General features: G+C 36.9%; 5 protein-coding genes across 6 annotated transcripts; 1 reads left to right on the top strand and 4 right to left on the bottom strand.

Moving 5' to 3' along the window:
• Positions 1-1,598: 1,598 nt before the first annotated feature.
• Positions 1,599-4,354, top strand: LOC116015613 (ankyrin repeat-containing protein At5g02620-like). 2 transcript variants are annotated; one of them, XM_031255722.1, is made up of 4 exons: positions 1,599-1,779; positions 1,962-2,410; positions 2,647-3,056; positions 3,193-4,354. In XM_031255722.1, exons 2-4 carry the CDS (start codon positions 2,080-2,082, stop codon positions 4,069-4,071), a joined length of 1,620 nt encoding a protein of 539 aa, XP_031111582.1. In that variant the 5' UTR covers positions 1,599-1,779; positions 1,962-2,079; the 3' UTR covers positions 4,072-4,354. The 2 variants fall into 2 exon arrangements, with proteins under 2 accessions (XP_031111582.1, XP_031111581.1); XM_031255721.1 differs by having other exon boundaries at positions 1,599-2,410.
• An 86-nt stretch (positions 4,355-4,440) lies between these two features.
• On the bottom strand, positions 4,441-7,521 carry LOC116016184 (probable LRR receptor-like serine/threonine-protein kinase At1g05700). The gene is made up of 8 exons (XM_031256348.1): positions 7,461-7,521; positions 6,491-7,022; positions 5,901-6,379; positions 5,513-5,642; positions 5,339-5,410; positions 5,172-5,243; positions 4,998-5,069; positions 4,441-4,726 (listed from the first exon to the last, which is right to left on the bottom strand). Exons 1-8 carry the CDS (start codon positions 7,519-7,521, stop codon positions 4,441-4,443), a joined length of 1,704 nt encoding a protein of 567 aa, XP_031112208.1.
• Positions 7,522-9,541: 2,020 nt separating this feature from the next.
• On the bottom strand, positions 9,542-10,533 carry LOC116017519. The gene has a single exon (XM_031258127.1). It carries the CDS (start codon positions 10,247-10,249, stop codon positions 9,800-9,802), a length of 450 nt encoding a protein of 149 aa, XP_031113987.1. The 5' UTR covers positions 10,250-10,533; the 3' UTR covers positions 9,542-9,799.
• An 896-nt stretch (positions 10,534-11,429) lies between these two features.
• LOC116016656 (histone H4) lies at positions 11,430-12,381 on the bottom strand. The gene is made up of 2 exons (XM_031257013.1): positions 12,246-12,381; positions 11,430-12,004 (listed from the first exon to the last, which is right to left on the bottom strand). Exon 2 carries the CDS (start codon positions 11,975-11,977, stop codon positions 11,666-11,668), a length of 312 nt encoding a protein of 103 aa, XP_031112873.1. The 5' UTR covers positions 11,978-12,004; positions 12,246-12,381; the 3' UTR covers positions 11,430-11,665.
• Positions 12,382-13,776: 1,395 nt separating this feature from the next.
• LOC116016655 (histone H4) lies at positions 13,777-14,707 on the bottom strand. Its single transcript, XM_031257011.1, has 2 exons — positions 14,598-14,707; positions 13,777-14,355 (listed from the first exon to the last, which is right to left on the bottom strand). Exon 2 carries the CDS (start codon positions 14,326-14,328, stop codon positions 14,017-14,019), a length of 312 nt encoding a protein of 103 aa, XP_031112871.1. The 5' UTR covers positions 14,329-14,355; positions 14,598-14,707; the 3' UTR covers positions 13,777-14,016.
• Positions 14,708-19,436: the final 4,729 nt, after the last annotated feature.

Here is a 19,436-nt window from a genome sequence, read left to right on the forward strand (position 1 = left end):
GGGGGGGGGGGGGGGGGGGGGGGGGGGGGGTTTCTTAAATCAAAGTAGTCATTTTAAACAAGATAAAAATGTAATTTCATTATCTAATCTTCTTAAATCATTCTAAATTCGAAGAAAAAATTAAAATCATCCTAAATTAATAGACCTTAAATTCTTCATAGAGTCATGGGGTGGAATGTATCTTGTTGCATGCATTTTCTAAGCTGGGATGGTTTTAAAAAGTTTTCTTTGAATTTGGAATAATTTAAAAGAATTGGATAATAAAATTACATTTTTATCCGTTTTAAATAGCCATTTGATATAAAATCTACTATAAGATCAAATGTGACACAAAATCAATACTTAAAGTATCAAAATTAATGGATTTTAAAGTAGAAGATCAAGAATGACAAAATCATTACATTCAAACGACTAAAAATGATATCAACTTTGATCTTTATTTTACCGAGTGACGAGTGCTCTATAAAAAAGATAAATTGATACTAATTAAAAAATTTTAATTTACAAAATTCGAATGACTTATTTATAGCTCTTTATTAATATCCAATAAAGAATCATACATATAATATACAGTAATGTGTACTGTTAAAGTTTAATTCAAATTTATCATTAAATTACAACGCAAATGGCACAAAACTTACCATTTATTAGGATTGTTGATTCTTCTTGGAGCTGAGAAGATACCTTCTTTGCGAAGATATATCTAGACTTACAATATATTAATGTGGAGATGGGAAAAGTGAAGCTAAAATAGAATATAAAGAAAAGAAGAGGGGCAAAATTCGTATTTAAAAAGATTGGATCGCATTACGTTCACATGCACCCTTCATATAGAAAAAAGATGACCTTTAAAACTCTGATTCTGCGGGGTCCTCTCAATTCATTTCCCTCCACATTAAGGAAAACACCCTAATTCTAGGGTCAAATCTTCAATTTAGTTTACTACTATTAACTTTATTATAATACAGTATCTGTTCATACATACTTACTTCTCATTTAGGAAAATGGGAATCATAGTCTACCACTAGATCACAAAGTCTTGAATAAAATCTAACAGTGAACAAATAAGTCGCTCTCAATAAACTTAAAATCTTATGATCATCAAGTTAACAGTCAGACCAACTTGATTAATATTGTTCATGTTTTATCTTTCTCAGCGAATATGTGATGGATGGCCAACCATAATCCTACGTGGTTTATTCTGGTAAAGTATGGGAAATAGTGGGGATCAATCAAATTCATTGAGACAAAACAACAACAATATCAATCCAATCAAAACAAAAAAAGGTTCGGTGGTTCCTGGGAAATATAATATAATATAAAATAAATAATACATATTTCTATTTCTTTATTTTTCATTAAAAAAAAAATTGCTGGAGCCATTATGCGTGCACAATTTGCCATTTTCTGATTCCCTGCCAACCCACAAATATAGTTCTGGTATTATCGTTATTCTTCATATATACTTGCCACCCACCACTGGCTTCATCTTTTTCTTTTACCCCAACTTTTTTTTTCCAATTTAGACAATATTAATAAATATTAATACTCCGTAATAATTAGTACAATAATAGTAATAATAATATGATTTGTTTAGGATTTTAAACACATCGGTCATCTTCATCATGACCAACTTTACAAGAGAAAGTCTCCATTTTTAACTCAGGAGCTTTCAGAGTGGCACTGTGATTTGCAGACACTTTATATATACTATATACTGTGATTCTTGATTTATTTTTATGTGGTGAATAGCAGCATAAAGGTGCAGTTTTTGCCAAGGTGAATTCATCTTTTTTACTTCTTTTTTTTTTTCCAGTAAATTTACAGTGGTTTTAGTTGTGCCGCATTGATATATAATCTGCCACTGGGATAAAGGAATGACCTTCAGATCTTCAACTGGGTTTGGAGTATAAATATGCAATCAAGAGTTTTGATGATGTGATGAACAATGTTGTTGGCAGGGCATTCAAGATTTAGTTTTTTGACTCTGTTAGAGGTAAAGAATGTGATTCTTGATCTGGGTATTTGAGGGGAGAAAAGAGGGTTTGTGTTAGAGGTTAGGAGGAGAGTTTTAGGGTAATGGAGGCGGCGGCGGAGCCACCGGTTGGCCGGAAAAAGATGACGAAGCAGTTGACCGGAAAGCGGGAGGATACGGCCTTGCATTCTGCAGCAAGAGCCGGGAACATTGCTTCTATGAAAGAGATATTTGAAAACTCTGGAGAAGAAGAATTGGCAGAGGTGTTGGTGAAGCAAAATTTCGCCGGAGAAACAGCCTTATACGTGGCGGCCGAGTACGGCTATGTTGATTTGGTCGGAGAAATGATCAAGTATTACGACCTTGTGGCCGCCGGAATCAAAGCCAAGAACGGCTTTGACGCCCTCCACATTGCCGCAAAACAAGGAGATTTAGGTGCGTTTCATTCCCTTTTTATCCTTTAAATCATCTCTGTTTTTCAGTGATTCTTTGTTCCGATACCAAATTAAAGATGTCCAATCCATCTTAATTAAAAGTCTAAGCTGATAGTTGGCTGTTTTCTATGATTCTGTGCTGATACCAAGTTGAAAGATATATTCTATCTCAAAAGTCTAAACTGATAGTTGGTGCACACTGTCTGGTATCATATGCCTGTTTTCTTGATTCTGCAGATGTTGTGAAGGTTCTAATGGAGGCTCACCCGGAGCTGTCGATGACGGTGGACGTGTCGAATACCACGGCCTTACACACGGCTGCAACGCAAGGGCACATAGAGGTGGTGAACTATCTATTGGAGCGAGAGAGCAGCTTGGCAGCCATAGCTAAAAGCAATGGCAAAACAGCCTTGCATTCTGCAGCCAGAAACGGGCATTTGCAGGTTGTGAAGGCGATTTTGAGTAAAGAACCCGGGCTGGCTAACAGGGTGGATAAAAAGGGGCAGACTGCTCTTCACATGGCTGTCAAGGGCCAAAATCTTGGACTGGTGGAGGAGCTCATCAGATCTGATCCTTCATCCATAAACACTGTAGATAACAAGGGGAATACATATTTGCACATAGCAACTCGAAAAGGCCGAGTTAAGGTAAATTAATTGCTACCCTTTGTTATGTTCAGTAGAATTGAATCAATGTGTTTCGTCTGAACTAAAAGTCTAAGCTGATAGTTGGACTGCAAGTCTGCAGGTGGTTCAGATTCACCATTGTAGTGTTTTTGTGCAGATTGTTAAGCTGTTGTTAGACCAGAGGCAAATAGATACAGTAATGGTGAATAGGTCAGGTGAGACAGCACTTGACACAGCAGAGAAAATGGGGCAATCTGATGTGGCTGCAATGCTGCAAGAGCATGGGGTTCAGAGTGCTAAAGCTATCAAACCTAAAGTGACAAATCCAGCCAAGGAATTGAAGCAAACCGTGAGCGACATAAAGCACGAAGTCCACAACCAGTTAGAGCACACGCGACAGACCAGAAGACGCATCCAAGGCATAGCGAAACGCCTGAACAAGATGCACACCGAAGGCCTAAACAACGCGATCAACTCGAACACGGTTGTGGCAGTGCTGATAGCCACAGTGGCCTTTGCTGCCATCTTCACGGTCCCGGGGCAATACGCTGATAATCCTCACAACATCCCCCCGGGGCTGTCCCTGGGAGAAGCCAACATAGCGCCACAGGCCCCGTTCATAATCTTCCTGGTTTTCGACTCCATCGCTCTGTTCATATCCCTGGCTGTGGTGGTTGTTCAGACCTCGGTCGTGGTGATCGAAAGCAAGGCAAAGAAGCAGTTGATGGCCGTGATAAACAAGCTAATGTGGCTGGCTTGTGTGCTGATATCGGTCGCCTTCTTGGCTCTGTCGTTCGTGGTCGTTGGAAAGAAAGAAAGATGGATGGCTATAGTTGTGACAATCATAGGCACAACCATCTTGGCTACCACTCTGGGCACAATGTGTTATTGGGTGATTATGCATAGAATTGAGTCTGCAAACAAGAAGAGCATCCAAATGAACTCTCAACACAGCAGATCCAGGTCCTTCTCTGTATCAGTTCTTTCTGATTCTGAAATTCTCAACAATGATTTCAGGAAAATGTATGCTATATAATCATCATCATCACTGCCCCAAACACCATTTATGTATATAACTGATCTCTCTTGACTGCTCACTTTGCTTAATCAACTTTGTTGGGAGAGCCTATTCCAGTATCGTGCTGATTGCTAAGTAAGTATAAGGAAATAAAGTTGTCTCTTCCCTTATAATTATAGCTTTTGGGTTAATGGACCTGAAGCTAACTATTATAGTGGTAAGCGATTGATCCAATGACTTCACTTCTACTACTGTATAATAATAAAATATTTTGGAAAGAAATTACAAATTTCTAAACAAATTTAACATCTTGAACGCTAATCAATCTGTAAAGTTTAAAATATTTGACTAAGCTAGTATAAACTAGCTAGATTCATCTTGATGGAGCTATGCCTTTTGTGAGGTTTGCTGATTAGCAAGCTCAGTGATGGGAGCCGCCATTGAAACAGGGGCTCTTTTTCTCCTCAAATGCAGTATAACCACAGTAAGAACCAAACCCCAGATTATAAGTCCTACCGGAATTGTTATGCCTAGTATTAGTCCAAGCTTATTCCCACCCTTTTTCTTCTTTCTGATGGAAGATTTAGGCGGCGGTGGACTCCCAGGAGACGCCGGAATATCTTTCGTCTCACATGACTTACCGGTGGCACACGTATCTGGATTTCCAGTTACTCTACAAAATCGAAAACCCAGTAACATTAATTATCGTCAGTAGATGACTGTGAATGTGATGGGGAAGATTAGAATTGTTGAGATAATGGAGAAAAAAGAATAAAAAACAATAGCAGAATGTAAAGAATGGTTCAACTGTTTTTATTAAATGTGATGTTAGAACAAATGTCCAACAAACCATATAATTAAATCTTAATTTTTTTTTTACTTTCTTTCATTGTTTTCAATTCTTGTTCTAGATTATCTCAACAAGAATGAAGGCTATTACGTACATTAGCTGCAAGTTTTTGTTGGTTGACAGTGAAGCAGGAATAGGACCACTGAACTCATTATCTGCCAAATTTCTGAACACCAAAAGACCAAGAAATTAAATTCCAATCAGTAATTTTCAAGAATGATATTAATAAACTGATCGAGAAGGTTCATAATCTCATGCATTCACTTACAAATATTTAAGGTTTCGCAGCTTGCTGAGAAACTCTGGAATAGGTCCACGTAAACTGTTATTCCCCAGATCTCTGCATTTTCCAGAAAATTTATGAATACTTGAGGAAGCACAGAAATATAATGGTGATACGACATGCATGCATATAAAATACACTCATCAACTCACATTGATTCAAGGGCATCCATTGTACCAAGATCTTCTGGAAGTTCCCCTGACAATCCATAACCTGCAAGATGCCTACAAAGCAATTTCACAAGATCAGAGACGCTTAAAGATTTAATTGTACAAGAATATTTAGAGCTGACCAATGAGAGCAAGCCAGCTCTCCTGTTTGCTTACAAGGTTGTGATACGAGGTTTAGCATCGGTGCTACAGTTGACCCAGTCCCATGAAAACGGCGCCGGGAGACATGGATCACTCCCCTCCTCCAGCACTGCGAATGTCTTTTGCAGGGCTACTAATGCTGTCCCTGTTACAGACAAGACAACATAATAGTGTTAAGATTTAAGATTGTACTAAAAAAACAACTAAATTGGTCAGATTGTTAACTGGTCAATAATCACAAATTTGACTAAGAGTATACTTATTAATTTTATTGGTTTGACTCAGTCAATTATGAATAACCTATATAACGCTGATTTACTACTAAAATCACATGGCAAGATTTACCACAAAACTAGTCAAATTGGCATTATAGCCTAACGCATTTGCTTCTCTTATAACTTACAATCATTTATGTTGGTAGAATCTTGGGTTTGTTGGCGAACCAAGAAGATCTCCATGGCGTTGACGAGAGGGGGAAGAGTGGAGTCGGAAGTAGCCGACAGGGAGAGCACGGTGTCGGAAGTAACCGTGAAGTTGAAACTCTCTTCACGTACGCCGCCGTAGGGCGGCGATATGGTGTCGGAGACGGGTTCTTTGCCTAAGTACATCACGAAGGATCTCTGTTGAGTGGAGTTGAGCTCAGCCACTTCGGAGAAATACATGTTTATATAGAGCGGGAAGGGCAGCGCCGGAATGGCGGTCTCTATCGATGTTTTTGAGGTTGTCAGCGCGTTTCGCAGAACTGCCTCCGGTGGATTATCGGCGATGGATACATCAATGGAGGGAGCATTGTTTTCAAGGATCATATTACCGCCATTAGTACCCCATATTCGGTCATAATCATCATCTGGATATCTACATACATTATTCAATATGCATCTAATTTAGTCATTATCAATCCCAGAAGCCCCTTCTAATTGGGACCTGGTCTGTCGCCCAGCCCGCCCTTACTCAAGATCATTTGCTAAGAAATTAAGAAAGTAGCAGTTTTACCTGATAGTTACATTGGATCCAAAAGCAGCTCTGGTTGCCAGTTGAAGAAAAGATGGGGACGAGAAGCCAGCATACATGGATGAATCCAAGTTACTAACTTGAAGAGCTGACATGAATGGAAATTGGGCAGGCTTTGTTTGAGCAACGCAGACGCTAACAATGGGCCATTTTGTCACATAGATAACTTCTTCGTGAACGGGTTCATCCTTTTCAAAAACAATTGCCGCCCACAGATTCTCGTCCAGCAGCAAGTCAAACGTTGGAGGGGAGGCTTTGTTGTCGTAGTTTCCGTAGTAAAAGCTCGCACGTATTAAGTACTGTGAATCCTCGACGACTTCCACGTTGTAGCAGTTCTTCTTCCCGGAGGTGAAAAATCTCAGAGAGTTTAGGACTGGAGAGTTAATGGAGTTGGTAGCTTGCACCGCCTGGGAACCGCCATTCTGCATGAATATGTCGTCATCGCCCGACCATGAAATCCCGTTTTCGTCTTTGTACGAGGAAGACGATGAGCCACAATCGATGTTGACAGAATCTGCATTACAAATCCAAACAAAAAAAGTTTAAAATCAGAAAGTACATGATTTTTTTGGATGACAGAGGGAATCTCAAACCACTACTCAATGGTGTGCATTGAATAAATATAATTTTGCCCACTAACTAATTTAAGTCTTGCACATAACTGACCAGGCTCTACAAACTTATGTAATAGTTGTAGTGCTACCCTATGTAATACGTGCTCGACCTAGAAGGCCGTATTGACCATAATCAAATTCGTGAGCATTCAGATATGAGAGTCATGTTTCACCTATCGGTCACCCTTTCTAGTGCTATAAAGGCCTTTTTGTATAGACTGACTACGAGGACACTAGTTTCACGGTACTTAGTATAATGCTAAAAAAAATTATTTGTGGACGATGTAGATTTACACCTAAAAAGTTTTGTAGTAATTAGAGTTAAAGATTGAACATACTCAAAGCTGAGACGGACACGACAAGGAGAGCTACAATGGGCACAAGGATATGGTAATCCATGGCTGGTCGGGACTAGGAATGGTTGATATGTACAAGAATATAGAATGGTAGGAACTAGGAGCTGCTTTTATATATACAGATCATGGCAAATTACAGACTTGGGACGATATAAAAAAGAGTGAGTTGGCTTTAAAATTCTTCATTGCTAAGAGAGGTGACAGAATGTCAAAGCATAACATTTGGGAAACCATGTGCCTTTTATATTTCTCTCATAATGCCACTTGCTAGCTGCACATTGTTCCATACTCATTTGACTTTGAACAAGTCTACCTGCTTAATTCACCAAGTCAACGCTTATTTATATATATGTAATTTATTAAGACAAAAACTCTTATGACACTGGCTTGTTCAGATTTTTCATAAATATATATTATATTTTATTTTATAAATATTTTTTTTCTAAATAATTCTTCAACCCTAAATATAATATTTTGAGTATCATATTTTACCTCATAATATTATATTTTCTCTCATAATTAGTAAAAATTAATTTTTCTATTATTAGTATTACATTTTTTCCTCGTAAGTAATAATCTAAGGTACACCCTGAATTCTTTATAAGTGTACAATAATATATGATTGATTTTTGTGATCGATTCAGTATAATCATATGTAATAGGTGAGAACAATTTTATTCAAAAAAAGTATAGTCACAAACATTAATCGCAATGCCAATTCAATCACATGAGGTAGGTGTTACACAACACATTGTGAGGTAGGCAGCTTGTATTAGTTCACTTATTAAGCATGATGGCGTGGGCAAATAGTTTGGCCACTGCAATCAAGTGCCTAAATAATTGTGCTCTTAGCAAATGTAGGAGAACAATTATTCTCCTCTGCATCATTATCCAACGCACTTGTGCCAAAAAGGAAATAGTTAACAAAACAGTTCTACCATGACTTTTTTCTTTTTTTTTTTTTTTTTTTTTTTTTTCAGTTTTATCCATCTTATAATTGAATACTATCAACTTATATTTTTATATATAAGATCATTAAATTATATGTTCCAAAATCGACTAATATTGTAAATTTTCTCATATTATATAATCAAGATTTATATAATACTATTGTTGGGAATTAATATATATTCGGTGGGCATGGAGCTGTATGATGATTTAATTTGTTGCGTGGAAGTATTAATGATATATCCTGACATGTTGCATGCAGTGGCACAACATTATGAATTGGAAGGTGAAACACAGAAAAGATAAGATCAGAATTGAATAAAATGAACACAGCCACACAGTGGCGATGTACACAAGAAAACTTACATTGTAAGCTACTATACATTATACTAATTAACCTTTTTCTTTTCATAATTTGAACTTTATGATCATCGTTTTCTCTGATCTGTCCGTCCCTTTTCTGCATCTTTTTCTTTCGGCCTAGCTACTTCTTCCCTTCCATCATACTCTCCACTAACAACCCCTCATACACAACTCAATTGAATTACTAATTCAGTGTAAAATTAACAGTTAATTTTGTTCATTAATAGTCACTCTAAACCTACTAATGAAAGTGATATGCATTTGTCATAGCTGTTCTTGGTGTTTGTTTGGCCTAAATTGAACTTACTGCATAACGTTTGAGAGAAATATTAATATTGGTAATTGATCATTCTCGAATATTTATTTTCTTAGTATTTAATTAAGTATTGCTAAACTTTGGATTAAGAATAGAACAAATCTTTAAAAAGGACCAAAAAATTCTTCATTGTTCAATTTACTTCTCATGTATCTATAATTTGTGAGTTATTACACATGAACAAAGTTTAATTTAGTCAAACTTTCGAATAGTGGGTGCGAGTCATCTTCATCACCTTAAAAAACAAAAGGACAAACACAGTCTAGAGAGGCCAATTCTTCTTTTACTTTCCTTTTTCGTCTTTTACATAGAAGCCGGGCATGTACTATAAGAATGTTAGTGTTTTTGGAAACTAAAATGCCTTGGAGCTATTGCCTATTGGTTCCCAAAATCAACAAAATATGTAAATATTTCGAACCAAAAAAAAAAAAAAAAATCAATCCTGAAATCTCTTATATATACCTATTATTTAAAAATAACATTGGATCAACGTAATCATACATTATCGTACATATATTACCATAATGTTCATGTTCTAAAATAATTGAAACCACTAGGAAAAAAAAAACCACTTTGATGAACGCAGGATTCAGGTGATCTAAACCAAATTAAAAGGATTAAAATCAAGAAAAAAGAAAATGGGCAACCAAATTAAAAGGATTAAATAATATTACAAGAAAATTAGCAGAAGTAGTCAACCAACCACATCAACTTTGGTAGTGCAAGATAGCAACCTCCGGAAGACGGAAACCACAACAGCCGAAGACACTTCCTTTACCCTTCCCAACCCCGCGCATTTCTTCCTCCGGCGACGATCTCCGTCGTCGCTGCCACTTTCACGGCCGCGAGACTTCCTCCTCCTCCTCGTCCCCTTCTCCCCAACCCCGTCTCTGCCTCTCCCGTAGCACTTCACCGTCTCCTCCTTCTTACTCTCTTCCCTGGAAAAAGTGTAGCTTCTCAAGTACAGTTGCCTGCATGAAATGCTGTCCACCACCCTAGGGTGGGGGACCCCGGTGCCGGCGCCGGCGCTCATTGAGCGGATGAACTCGGCGTCGGATTCCGGCCACTTGTAGAGGTTTACGTAGGTGGCTCTGACGGGGACTCGGGCATCTTTCACACAATTTGATATGCAAACAGATGTCATGTTTCTTCCTTTTCCCCAAATTTCAGAGAGGAAAATAGAATTGTATTTTGTATATAAGAAAACGAATTGAAGGAACAAACTTAGGGTTCAAGAAAAGTTTGTCCGTATGATGATGGGGTTGCGAGGGTGTGTAGAGACTGGAGAGAAGGGATCAGAGGGGGGAGGGTATGTTTGGGGTCTTGAGGGAGTCAATACTATGCTTTTATATGCATTTGGATATGGTGGCGATTATATTGCGGATTTGATATGATGCTCCCAAGGTTGCAATGATTTGGCATCGAAGGTTTAGGCCACAAAAATCAATTCACAAGGAAACTAATTTCCTAAATGATTTTATGTACAATATTGGTAAATCTACTTAATTTAGACATTCCATAGCTATGGGCCTATGGTTTAGGTTTCTTCAAGTGGAAGGACTTCTTAAAACATGATTTTATAATATGCAGTAATTATGCTATAGACCTGTGTCTATGTTCATAATTTTAGAATTATATATTCACAATTACACAACTTTAAATTTATAATTTCATTACTCTATATTTAACAGTATAACACAATTATTGAATCTATATAACAAAATTGTAAATATTAAGTAATATAATTTTTTATATTAGAATCTAAAATTGTAAATATAAAGTTCTAAAATTATAAACATAAAATTCTAAAATTATAAACATAAACTCAAATTGGGTCCATAACATAATTTGCCTTAAAGATGTCTTATGGCTCAACTCTCAAGTCATTATATTTTGGGCCACCTATCAGGAAACCTAGTCCGACCAAACTATAACTTTGGGTCAAGACCAAAATCCTAACGCTAAGGGGAACTTTTTATATCTACACAAAATATAAATTAAATGGCTAAAAAACTCTATTGGACTATTTGAAAATGTTTAATTACACATGATTTTTATAAAAATCAAATCAAAAGAAAAGATTAATGTATAATTTTCATTGAATGGTTAATTTGTTATTGATCAATTAATAGTATAAACTTCTAAGTTCATTAAAGATGAGAATTAAATAGAAATATAGAATAGTATCATATAATTACAAATTGTAACAAATGTTTAATTAGATTATTTTAATTTACCTTTAAAAAGTATATAATTGAACAAATTTATTCTATAAAATTATGCAATTCAAATTTTAACCACTTAGAGTGAAAATTTGATAAATATGACATGAAAAATGTAAGATTTTGATTAAAAAAGATCATCTAAGGATCAATTCAACGACAAAATACCCATAACAAAACATGAAGCATTCAACTACATACCTAAGAAGACAATACCCAACAATGAGTATTTACAAAAAAGTAAGTAAAAAAAGAGCCCAGCCATTGTTAACAGTTCTAATTTTCTTGACAGCAAGACTCATAACAAAGACCAGTACAAACGATTCAGCCCAAAACGCTCAACCGCCGAACCCATAGAGAGTCCTACCCTGCCTTTTCAGCGCATACACCACGTCCATGGCAGTAACCGTCTTACGGCGAGCGTGCTCAGTGTAGGTAACGGCATCCCTAATCACATTCTCCAGAAAGATCTTCAAAACGCCGCGAGTCTCCTCGTATATGAGCCCGCTGATACGCTTCACGCCGCCTCTACGGGCCAGCCTACGGATCGCCGGCTTGGTAATACCCTGGATGTTATCGCGGAGGACCTTCCTGTGACGCTTCGCTCCTCCCTTTCCCAATCCCTTACCTCCTTTTCCCCGACCCGACATTCTGAACAGACACCCAACTACAAATTCCTGTAACAATTTCAACCAGATTTCAATAAAACTTAAAGGAAAACAGAGTTCATTCACGAAATTGAATCGATTGCTCTCTGATTCGCATATACATCACTAAATTAACAGAAACCCTAAGGTTCAAAACGTCCAGCTACAAATCACAATTGTTACCGGGCAAATCTATCTAAATAAATTCAGATAAGCAAATCCCTATCGATATATACGTACGAGAGAAAGAAAGAGGGAGAGATATACAAACCTAAATTTGAGAAGTTGTAGAGCTTAGAATGCAGCGACAATGGAGAGTGTATTCGGGTGGGGGTGGAGGGGCAGTATTTATAGGAGGACGTAGTGGATAGTCGGTTATGTGCTCGATCTGGGTAGTGGTAAATGGGAAGTTCGCAGCCGATGATGGAACGTATCGAACGGTCAATAAGAGCCTAATGGATTTTACGAGGATAGGTACGTGGCGCGATTTTGGGTTTTGGGCTCCAAATTTGAAACGCATTCGATTTTGACTTTTATTGTAAACGGAAAATTTTAAAATTGGGCGGGACGATTAACGCCTAAAGAGTAAAGACGAATAATCGGAGGGGTACTAATCGTCTGATTGCAATGGAATGTTTGGCGGAAAAACCAATCGTGTATATATAGAGTTAATTCAAAAAATAATGACAAATAGTTTGTGGTCTAGTGACAACCGATTACATTTTACATGAGAAAGGATGGGCTCAAGTCTCAATGATAACAGAGTCAATAGTACTCATCAAATATTTTTATATCGATTTTTAATTTGACCAAAATTCATCGCTTAACTATAGATTATTTGTTTCAATTTTAATATGTAACTCTCTATTAGATAGGTATTAAAATTGAAGGCAAAAATGTCAAACCAAATCTTTTAACATTTTCTTCTTCAATTCATTTCTCTTCCATCGCAAGATCATATTTTGAACCAAATTAAAGAATAGCAAGATCATATTTTGAACCAAATTAAAGAATGCTTTTCTTCTTCATCCTCGTTTCTTATCAATTTGTGCCTGCCCCACCCCTCGGTCCCCACCCTCCTTGCTCAAAAGACGTTCCAAAGGTAGCGTTTTTTAATTTTGGAAAATGTTGTTAAAATGGAGTACTCAACAATTAGGGGATCATTCTTCTTCATCTTCAAGCTCGTTGAGGCAACGGTATCACTATGGTGAGTCCATTTCTGTTAAACATTATCATTGTAGCAACAAGTTGAGTTTCCGAACATCATGAACTAGTGATAATCCTCGTAAGAGGTTTTAGATGTGTGCAGGAAACAATGCAAGTAAAATCAAATTTGCCTTCCACGCAGTGGCCGCATTTTTTGTCTTCCGTGCGTGTAAGCAAAATAAATCTATTGTGAGTCTCACTTCTGCAAATAAACTCATCTTTTGCAGATAAACCCCTCTCTTCCATGTGGCATACTACTGTTCCCAAAAAAACCTAAATATCTAATGATATTGATGCTCTAAGCTCATGCGATTCAAGTAATTTTTTTGGTTGATAATTTGTTAATCAAAATAATGAAGAGTTGTAATTTTACAGTTACATTGTGAATTAAAGTTTTTCAATTATATTCATAGTTGAACAATAGCCTCTGCGATGTTAGCTAGCTATAAGATAGTACTGAGATGCTTACAAATAGAATTAGAGAAATCCTTAATGAGGTCATTGGCCCATGATAGAATAATTCCTTTAAGACACATTTTCTGATTGAAGTCTAGCAGAAAAAGTATCAATTTAAAGGCATTCTTCAGAACCAGGCATGTTGTAATCTGAATATAAATTCAACAACAAAAGTTCCATTACTGAAACAAAACATAAAGCATTCAACACCACCACTAAAGAGAATAAACTACTACCTCCCTAAGAAGAAAATACCCAACACTGAAGAGTATTTACAAAAAAAAAAAGCCAGAAAGAAGAGAGCCATTGTTGACAGTTGTGATTTTCTTGACAGCAAGACTCATAACAAAAACCAGTACAAACGATTCACCCCAAAACGCTCAACCACCGAATCCGTACAGAGTCCTGCCCTGCCTTTTCAGCGCATACACGACGTCCATGGCAGTAACCGTCTTGCGTCGGGCGTGCTCGGTGTAGGTAACGGCATCCCTAATCACATTCTCCAGAAAGATCTTCAAAACGCCGCGAGTCTCCTCGTATATCAGCCCGCTGATACGCTTCACGCCGCCTCTACGGGCCAGCCTACGGATAGCCGGCTTGGTTATGCCCTGGATGTTATCGCGGAGGACCTTCCTGTGACGCTTCGCTCCTCCCTTTCCCAATCCCTTGCCTCCTTTTCCCCGACCCGACATTCTGAACCAATACTCAACTACAAATTCCTGCAACAATTTCAACCAGATTTCACTAAAACTGAAACGAAAACAAAGTTTATTCACGAAATTGAATCGATTACTCTCTGATTGGCATATATATCACTAAATCAACAGAAACCCTAGGGTTCAAAATTTTCTAACTGCAAATCACAATCATTTTCAGGCAAATCAATCTAAATAAATTCAGATAAGAAAACACACACCGATACATACATACGAGAGATAGAAAGAGAAAGAGATATACAAACCTAAATCTGAGAAGTGTATAGAAGACGAAGAATGACCTCGAGCTCAGAATGCAACGACAATGGAGAGTGTATTCGGGTCTGCGGTGGAAGGGCAATATTTATATGATGACGTACTGGACAGTCGGTTATGTGCTCAATCTGGATAGTGGTAAATGGGAAGTTCAGTGCCGTTGATGGAAAATATCGACGGTGGAAAAGAGCCTAAGGGATTTTAGGAGGATAGATGACGTGGCGATTTTTTAGTTTTGGGCTCCAATTTGAAATACATTCGTTTTTTACTTTTAGTTGTAAACCCGAAAAATGTAAATTTGGGCGCGACGGTTAGGCGCTAGTTCCTAAAGACGAAAATCGGATTTTTGGATTCAATTATATGGGCCGGGACTTTCATATTGGACTGTCTAAATAAACGAGTTGAGCCGAATTGAGCTCATATTCTTGTGTGGATTGGATTGGGCCCCACATTTGTGAAGAGCCTATTTAGACATGGGCCTATATATAATTAAATTTGGATGTTTGGACTTTATAATTTGTGCATTTATGTTTATAGTGTTGTTGTGGTATTGTGTTTGTATATTTTCTTATTGGTTTATTATTATAGGTGTTATTTTAATTGAATTTATTGTTGATTCAGTAATACAAATTTCGATTCGATTAACGGCTAAACCTTTAAAATTTTCTGTTAAAATGGTAATCGAACGGTTAACCGATTGCACACCCCTAACAGCTACATTTGTGTACTGCTAGGTGGCAAGTTTTTCCGCCTAACACTTCTCATTGCGCCATGTCCTAAAGCACGTTCAAGGTTCCTGCAAACCACCCGAAGACCACGCACCCACTAGTCCTTACCATCCACCTCACTATATGGCTCCCCCTCCCCCTCCTACCTTTCACCGTCAACTTCCCCCCAAGGGTTGCCTATAACCAAGCTGCCGACGGTAGTCGTGCAAGGGGCAAAAAGACCACGCAGCCATGGTTTGGGAGTGCCCCGCTAGCAGTCCACTCTAACATCGCCATGTGGTCCACTCTAGCCCGTCAGGGTCTACCACTCGCCGGCGGACTTAGAACCAAGGCCAGGGGTGTCAACCATCTGAGTCCCTACAACTTGGGCACATCTCCCTTCTCATATGTTATTTTTCCTTGATCTTGCTCCATATCACGCTGCCAAAAGTGCCCTTAGCCCCTTTCCAAAAAAAAAAATCACCTCTACTTTCCTAAACGGACTCCCCTTTGGCCAAGCCCGCCCTTACAAGGGCCATACTTGCCTAATGGGGTATTTGGTAGGATGGAATTGTAACTTTATTCTTGTCAAACTCCATGGAATTGCAATTTCATGGTTTGGTTTGAGGAGTTGCAATTCCCTCCAACCATGGAATTGCAATTCCTATAGTCCCCCGTAGGAATTGCAAATTCGCACTTTGTGGAAATGTAATTCAATGATAGATTACCATTTTATCCTTGTTATGATTATTATTATGATTATTATTAATATTATTAGTATTAGTATTATTATTAGTAGTAGTAGTAGTATTATACAGGGACATTTTAGTCTTTATTCAATTTTGTTCACTTTCAATTCTCAATCATTCTATTCTTTCCTACCAAACAATATAATAATTTGAACTCCACTTTATTATTTTCACATGGAATTACAATTCCTTTCCCGACCCCCTAGTTCCCACATTCCAACCAAACACCTTGTTAAACGGGCTCCTCTCTGGTAAAGTTCATCCCTCACTTCAATTTATCTTTTGGGTCGTGATATTGGGGCCATCAGTATTAATTTATACTAGTATAATTTATACATTTAAAATTAATATTAACATTTTATGGTCGAACGGTAGAGGAAGCCTGTTCATGGGAGAATTAAAATAAATACTGATGCCTCCATTGATGAGTATAATAATGTCATGGGTCTTGGTTGGGTTCTAAGAGATGATAATGGCAGGTTCTTAGCGGCAAAGAATATGTGTCTGAATGGTTTGTTTTATGTTAAAGAGGCAGAAGCAATCAGTACGAGGGAGGCTCTAAGCTGGCTTAAGGACACTGGCTTGGGAAGTGTTGATGTTGAAATGGATTCCCAGATTTTATTTAAAGCAATTTTTGGACCTTCTTTTTATTCTTCTTTTGGATTACTTGTTGATGATATTAAAGAGTTGGCATCTACGACTAATGATGTTCAATTCAGTTTTGTTAAGCGATCTGCGAATCGCGCCGCCCACTATGTTGCTAGGGAGGCCGTTTTTGTGTCAGGTTGCAATGAGTGGTTTGATACCCCTCATTTGTTTCTTGTTGATATTCTTGTTGATTATTTAATGAATTAATTGTTTCTTCTCAAAATTAATATTAACATTTTATAAAGTTTAAAAAATGATAAGAAAAACGTTAAGAAATAAGTGGATAAAAATTGTATTTCATCTAAGTAGTGAGCACTAAACAAAGATGTAAATAAATCAGAATAAAAGGAGTACTATGAAGTTATAATGAATTCCGATATCGTGTTATCCCAATTACCAAGGATGTTATTTTGTACTATACATAAATCCATATATATGCATTTTTGTATGGTGCTAACTTGTACGAGTGTTAACAATACTTAATAGTTGGTACAATCATGAACCATATATAATACTGAGTATATATTGTTGAGGTTTATATGTAGGTGTTAACACACTTACACTATTGATAAAAAGTGCATTGTTCATATTTATACCCTATATATACTTAACCTTATTTTTCTTTTGAACCGTTACATTTGTATCAAAATAATCTTTATTTGCTTCTTTTTTTTTTTAAGTACTACTGACTCTGTTAAAATGCAGTATCTGTTCATAACTACTTTCTCAACCTACTGAAATACAAAGAGTCAATATTACATCCACCCAAGCTCGAATCCACCCATTCTATATGAAAGTGTAATCGGGTGCCACTAGACCATAAGTTATTGGCAATCTTTATTTGTTTTATTTGATCATTTATCAAACAACCCTATTATGGATCGGAGTATATATATATGAAAAGCACAACACATATAATGATATAAATAGTAAACGAAATAAGTATTGTCGATGATTCAGACGGCCTTGTCCCCAAAATGGGTCGTTTTCCCAATTTATGACTCGTGACCAATTTACCCCCACATGTAGCAGTGTATATACTGTATGTATTCACAAACCCTATCGATTCCTATTGGTTCTCTACGCCATTGGATTTTAATATGACATCATCACACTCTGCATTTATATGCTTCTACCGTATTAACTCCCCTGACGTACGGCGTCTTATGTGTGACACGCAACGCCATAAAATTATATCAACCAAAATACCGGCCTGGATATTTAAATTTGTTAGATAACCCTAAAATGAAAATATTAATAATTTTATTATTTTTTCATATTATATATTGTATTCATATCTATGCGATGGTGTTTTTAACCAGGTCCACTACAAAATTGAATATTCTGAGAAAAAATAGACAGTTCAACGAACACGGACAAATATAAAGGTTATGGTTGGTAAAATATTAGCCTATTAGCTATAAATAAATCGTACATTTTTAATATATTAAAAGTACATAATTTTTTATATATTACTCCGTATTAAATAATATACCTTCAACACACAAATAATATACTTTTAATACATTAAAAATGTATATTGCATTCATGGTCCACACAGTTATGTCGATCATGGTACACGCAATAATTTGTCACATTTGCTCTCATCCTCAACTCTTTCCAAACCCTAGGACCCCTCTGCACCTTGGGCACAGAGTCCAAATTCCATCGACTAATCTAGTAGAATTTTAAAATCTAATACGGAGTACCATTTGATAAATAGAAATGAGCAGAATTCATATATGCACAGTACAAACTAAACCTTAACTAGATCCAGTTAATGTTTGGAACAAGAACCCACATGGTTTCAGTTTAGGTTCATGGGTTCTTGAAACTGAATTGCCAGGCGAACTTACTTTTAAAAATGCCATGCTCTGATCCATCTAATGCTCTATCATATGATGTAATAAAAATATTTTAATATATATGTCAAATAATATGGATGGACAGTAAGCCCCCAAAAGGATATATAAATTATTAAGAAATTATGTGCAGTGGTGATGAATATCATCAAGTGGATCATCCTAAAGGTGGCCGTTGTCAGAGATCTGAAATATATACAGTAAGCATATTGAATTGGCATGCATATATGATATGATATTCATGACTTTCCAAGCTCTGATCTACTACTGCACCCACATGCATACTGATTTATTTACCTATATACTCCGTATTATATACATGAGTGTATAGTGCAGTAATAATTTAAAATAAACGTACGGCTGACGAGTGACAACGTTGCCGGTTAAGAAGCATATAATGTTGCCTTCTTCCCTTTGTGCGGCCTGCCTCAGCTACATGTTAATTAGTTTGGGGCCGGGGAAGCTGCAGCAGGGCCAACACTATACATGTTAGTTTATATATTATGCTAAAAATTATATTTGACAGTGAATATGTAAACTATGTTTTTTAAAATTTGTGTAGGTGTCAACAACATGAATGCACACGGATTAGGGGATGTGGACTTGGGGCTTTCACTTTGAGAGATTCTCGTACCTTCTTGATAGTGTAAATTGACTAGGGGTTGACAACACACATTTTAGATATGAATAATAGAATAAAAGGGTGTTTGGTTCACTGAATATTGGATTATCCCATGTAATAAGATTACCTTATGTGTTTGATTTAATTTGAATTCTGAAATATAATATTGCCTTGTTTGGGTAAGGGTACTGTTATGTTTTTGTTGGGTGTTGGTTGGGTTGGCCGAGTTCTCCCTACTCAA

This window comes from Ipomoea triloba, chromosome 4, assembly GCF_003576645.1.
Source record: "Ipomoea triloba cultivar NCNSP0323 chromosome 4, ASM357664v1".
NCBI classification, from domain to species: domain Eukaryota; kingdom Viridiplantae; phylum Streptophyta; class Magnoliopsida; order Solanales; family Convolvulaceae; genus Ipomoea; species Ipomoea triloba.

Coding starts and splice junctions, on each gene's coding strand:
- LOC116015613 (XM_031255721.1), top strand. CDS start 2,080: ATGGAGGCGGCGGCGGAGCCACCGGTTGGCCGGAAAAAGATGACGAAG. Junction 2,411..2,646: donor CGCAAAACAAGGAGATTTAG/GTGCGTTTCATT, acceptor TTGATTCTGCAG/ATGTTGTGAAGGTTCTAATG. Junction 3,057..3,192: donor CTCGAAAAGGCCGAGTTAAG/GTAAATTAATTG, acceptor GTTTTTGTGCAG/ATTGTTAAGCTGTTGTTAGA.
- LOC116017519 (XM_031258127.1), bottom strand. CDS start 10,249: ATGACATCTGTTTGCATATCAAATTGTGTGAAAGATGCCCGAGTCCCC.
- LOC116016184 (XM_031256348.1), bottom strand. CDS start 7,521: ATGGATTACCATATCCTTGTGCCCATTGTAGCTCTCCTTGTCGTGTCC. Junction 6,380..6,490: donor GGATCCAATGTAACTATCAG/GTAAAACTGCTA, acceptor TAATGACTAAAT/TAGATGCATATTGAATAATG. Junction 5,643..5,900: donor TTCTACCAACATAAATGATT/GTAAGTTATAAG, acceptor TGTCTGTAACAG/GGACAGCATTAGTAGCCCTG.
- LOC116016655 (XM_031257011.1), bottom strand. CDS start 14,328: ATGTCGGGTCGGGGAAAAGGAGGCAAGGGATTGGGAAAGGGAGGAGCG.
- LOC116016656 (XM_031257013.1), bottom strand. CDS start 11,977: ATGTCGGGTCGGGGAAAAGGAGGTAAGGGATTGGGAAAGGGAGGAGCG.